Source organism: Acanthisitta chloris, unplaced genomic scaffold, assembly GCF_000695815.1.
Source record: "Acanthisitta chloris isolate BGI_N310 unplaced genomic scaffold, ASM69581v1 Scaffold45859, whole genome shotgun sequence".
Classification (NCBI taxonomy): Eukaryota; Metazoa; Chordata; class Aves; order Passeriformes; family Acanthisittidae; genus Acanthisitta; species Acanthisitta chloris.
The window spans coordinates 1-2,353 of NW_008693950.1; the positions used below are offsets into that span (position 1 = coordinate 1).

At 54.9% G+C, this 2,353-nt stretch overlaps 1 protein-coding gene across 1 annotated transcript; it reads left to right on the forward strand.

Moving 5' to 3' along the window:
• Positions 1-1,064: 1,064 nt before the first annotated feature.
• Positions 1,065-2,099, forward strand: ZSWIM3 (zinc finger, SWIM-type containing 3; the record flags this gene model as incomplete). The annotated part of the gene is given in 4 exon segments (XM_009083222.1): positions 1,065-1,208; positions 1,456-1,526; positions 1,529-1,593; positions 1,596-2,099. Coding segments are annotated over 4 exon segments (784 nt in total), but the record flags the coding sequence as incomplete, so codon positions are not given.
• Positions 2,100-2,353: the final 254 nt, after the last annotated feature.

Genomic DNA, 2,353 nt, shown 5'->3' on the forward strand with positions numbered 1-2,353 from the left:
TGCTGCCCCGGTGCTCTCCGGTGTGGCACTGCCAGGCCCGGTGGAGCCGCCGGTCGAGGCACAGCCCAGCGCTGCCCCGAGGCGCGGGTTCTGGTCCGGGAGGAGGCTGTGGTAACCGGGCTGATCCCGTATGTGACCTCCGCGGTACCGGAGCGCCCTGGGCTGTACCGCACGCTGCCGTTTCCATAGTGTGCCTGTTGTTTCACTTGTCTCTCGCTGTGCCTCAGACAGTGCTCTGCCCTCCTGTCTCTTGGCTTTACTCAACCTTTCAGTCCAGCTATTCTCTCTGCCTCTTGTAGCCAAGCCTGTAGGTTTGGTCTTTGAAACCTTCCTGGGACATGGCTGGCTAACTATAGCTCCTGCCTTTTTCCACTCAAGTGGTAAGACACCAAGTATTGGCATCTGTCAGCATTCCCCAGCTGGCCTTATCCACCGCAGTGGAAAGGTGCTGCCAGGTTTCCCTCTTGGAACACTGGTTTCACATTATTCACTTCTCCAAGGTGGGTCTGGTAATGCTGTTTCCTTTCCATCTAAGTTGATGGATTTGCTTGTATGTACAAAGGCTGCAGATTCACTCATCAACTGCACAACAGCTCCCTTTGCCCTCTTAAAATATAATTTGCCTTCTTAAAACATAATCTCCTGCCTCGAAGCCTTTCTTGCCATGTTCTAGCCTGCTCCTCCAGAGTTGCAGAACTGTGTGCTTTAGGGGCACCAACACACAGGTGTGGAGTTGTCATTGTTGGCTCTGCTGCTTGTGGAGAGCAGAAGCAGAGACACAGCTGGGAGCAAGAGGTGGGGCTGCTCTGTAGTGTCTGGTTGTAGCTGGACACTTTGTTCCTTTGTTTCTCCTGTGTTTGAGCTTTCTTACCCCAGACTTGAGCAGCCAGTTCATCTGTCTGACTAGCACGTGTGGGTTTGTGTGGTCGTTAGAGTTGGCACACAAGGCAAAACTAAATGCTGGCAGCTTGCACCACCTCCGCTTCCCTCATTAATGCTTTCTCAACGTTTGCAGGGTCATGCAGGCCAAGTTTGGTTCTGTCTGGATCTGAAAATATGGCAAGAAGAGTACAAAGCAGCAGTTGAGCTTGTGCCCAGCCTATTTTGTGCTGCAGTACAAGGAGGACATGGACCAGCTCGTGATCAGCAACTTGAACAGCCACTACATCCATCCAGGTGTGGGGTGTTCCATGATGACTGGCAGCACGGTGTGTGACAGCCCTGTGACAGAGCCGTGTTGGAAGTGGCAGGCAGAGGGGACAGAAAGCAGTGCTGTGGTGGGCAAGGACTCACATGTGCTCAGGGGACAAATGGAGGATGGGGTGCCTGATCCATACAGGGCTCCCACGCTCCCTGAGGGAGCAGAGGAGAGTGACTTGGCCTTGGTGCTTATCAGGATGGCCAAAGTCATTAAACCTTTCTGTGGGCAGACCAGAACCTGCTGGGCTCCATCAGCAGTTCCAGACCAGCAACATGAAGTGCTTGTTCAAGCAGTTCCCTGAGAGTCTCCTCCTGCACTGGGCAAGGATGGAAAAGTCCTCTCTGCTTTCCTTGTGGAGAGCAAGGACTGAGTGGAGAGAGTGGTGCACCTGTCCATGTGAAGGATGACACGGGACATGGAGTTAGGAAAATGCTGACTGTCTTCAAGGAGTTCAACCCTGAATGGCAAAAGGTTCAGACTGTTTTTGTGGATGTGTTCTTTTCTCATAACGCCATCCTCCATGAGCTCTTCCCCTCTGCCCAGGGGCTCCTTTCACTCTGCCACAGTGTCTGACTGCTTGAGAAGATCATGATGGAAGTGGAAATCTCTCTGCTCAAGCAGAGCATTACACTGGCCTTGCAGGTGGCCATGCTTTCCCCTTTGGCTGCAAGTCTGGATGCCCTGTCTCACCTGGTAGAGCATGAGGTCAGCTCAGAGCTGAATGATTACCTGTGGTCCAGTTGGTTCTCCTGCCAGCTGCTATGATCCATGCACAGAGAGAAGGGTCTGTGGTCCCATGGCACATACATGGACAGCCTAGACCTCCTCACGCACAGAACATCCACTGTCTTTGCCCAGCAGCCATCCCTGGAGGTGAGCATTCTTTGTTTCCTGGAGTGTGGGGACTCCAGTCACTCAGCCTTGAGCTGGCCAACCTGCTGCTGCAGAGCAACGGGGAGCAGCTGGGGGAGCACAGCTCCGTGCTGGTGGCCGTTCTGGCTGCCTGGGCTCGGTCACCGGGGGAGGCAGCCGGGCAGGAGCTGGTGTCCCCCTAGTTCTCCGGGTAGCAGGGACACACCGTCCCGGTGCGGTGCGGTTCGGAGAGCTCTGCCCCCGTCCCGGTGCGCTGCACTGCGGATGCTCCGGGAGGCG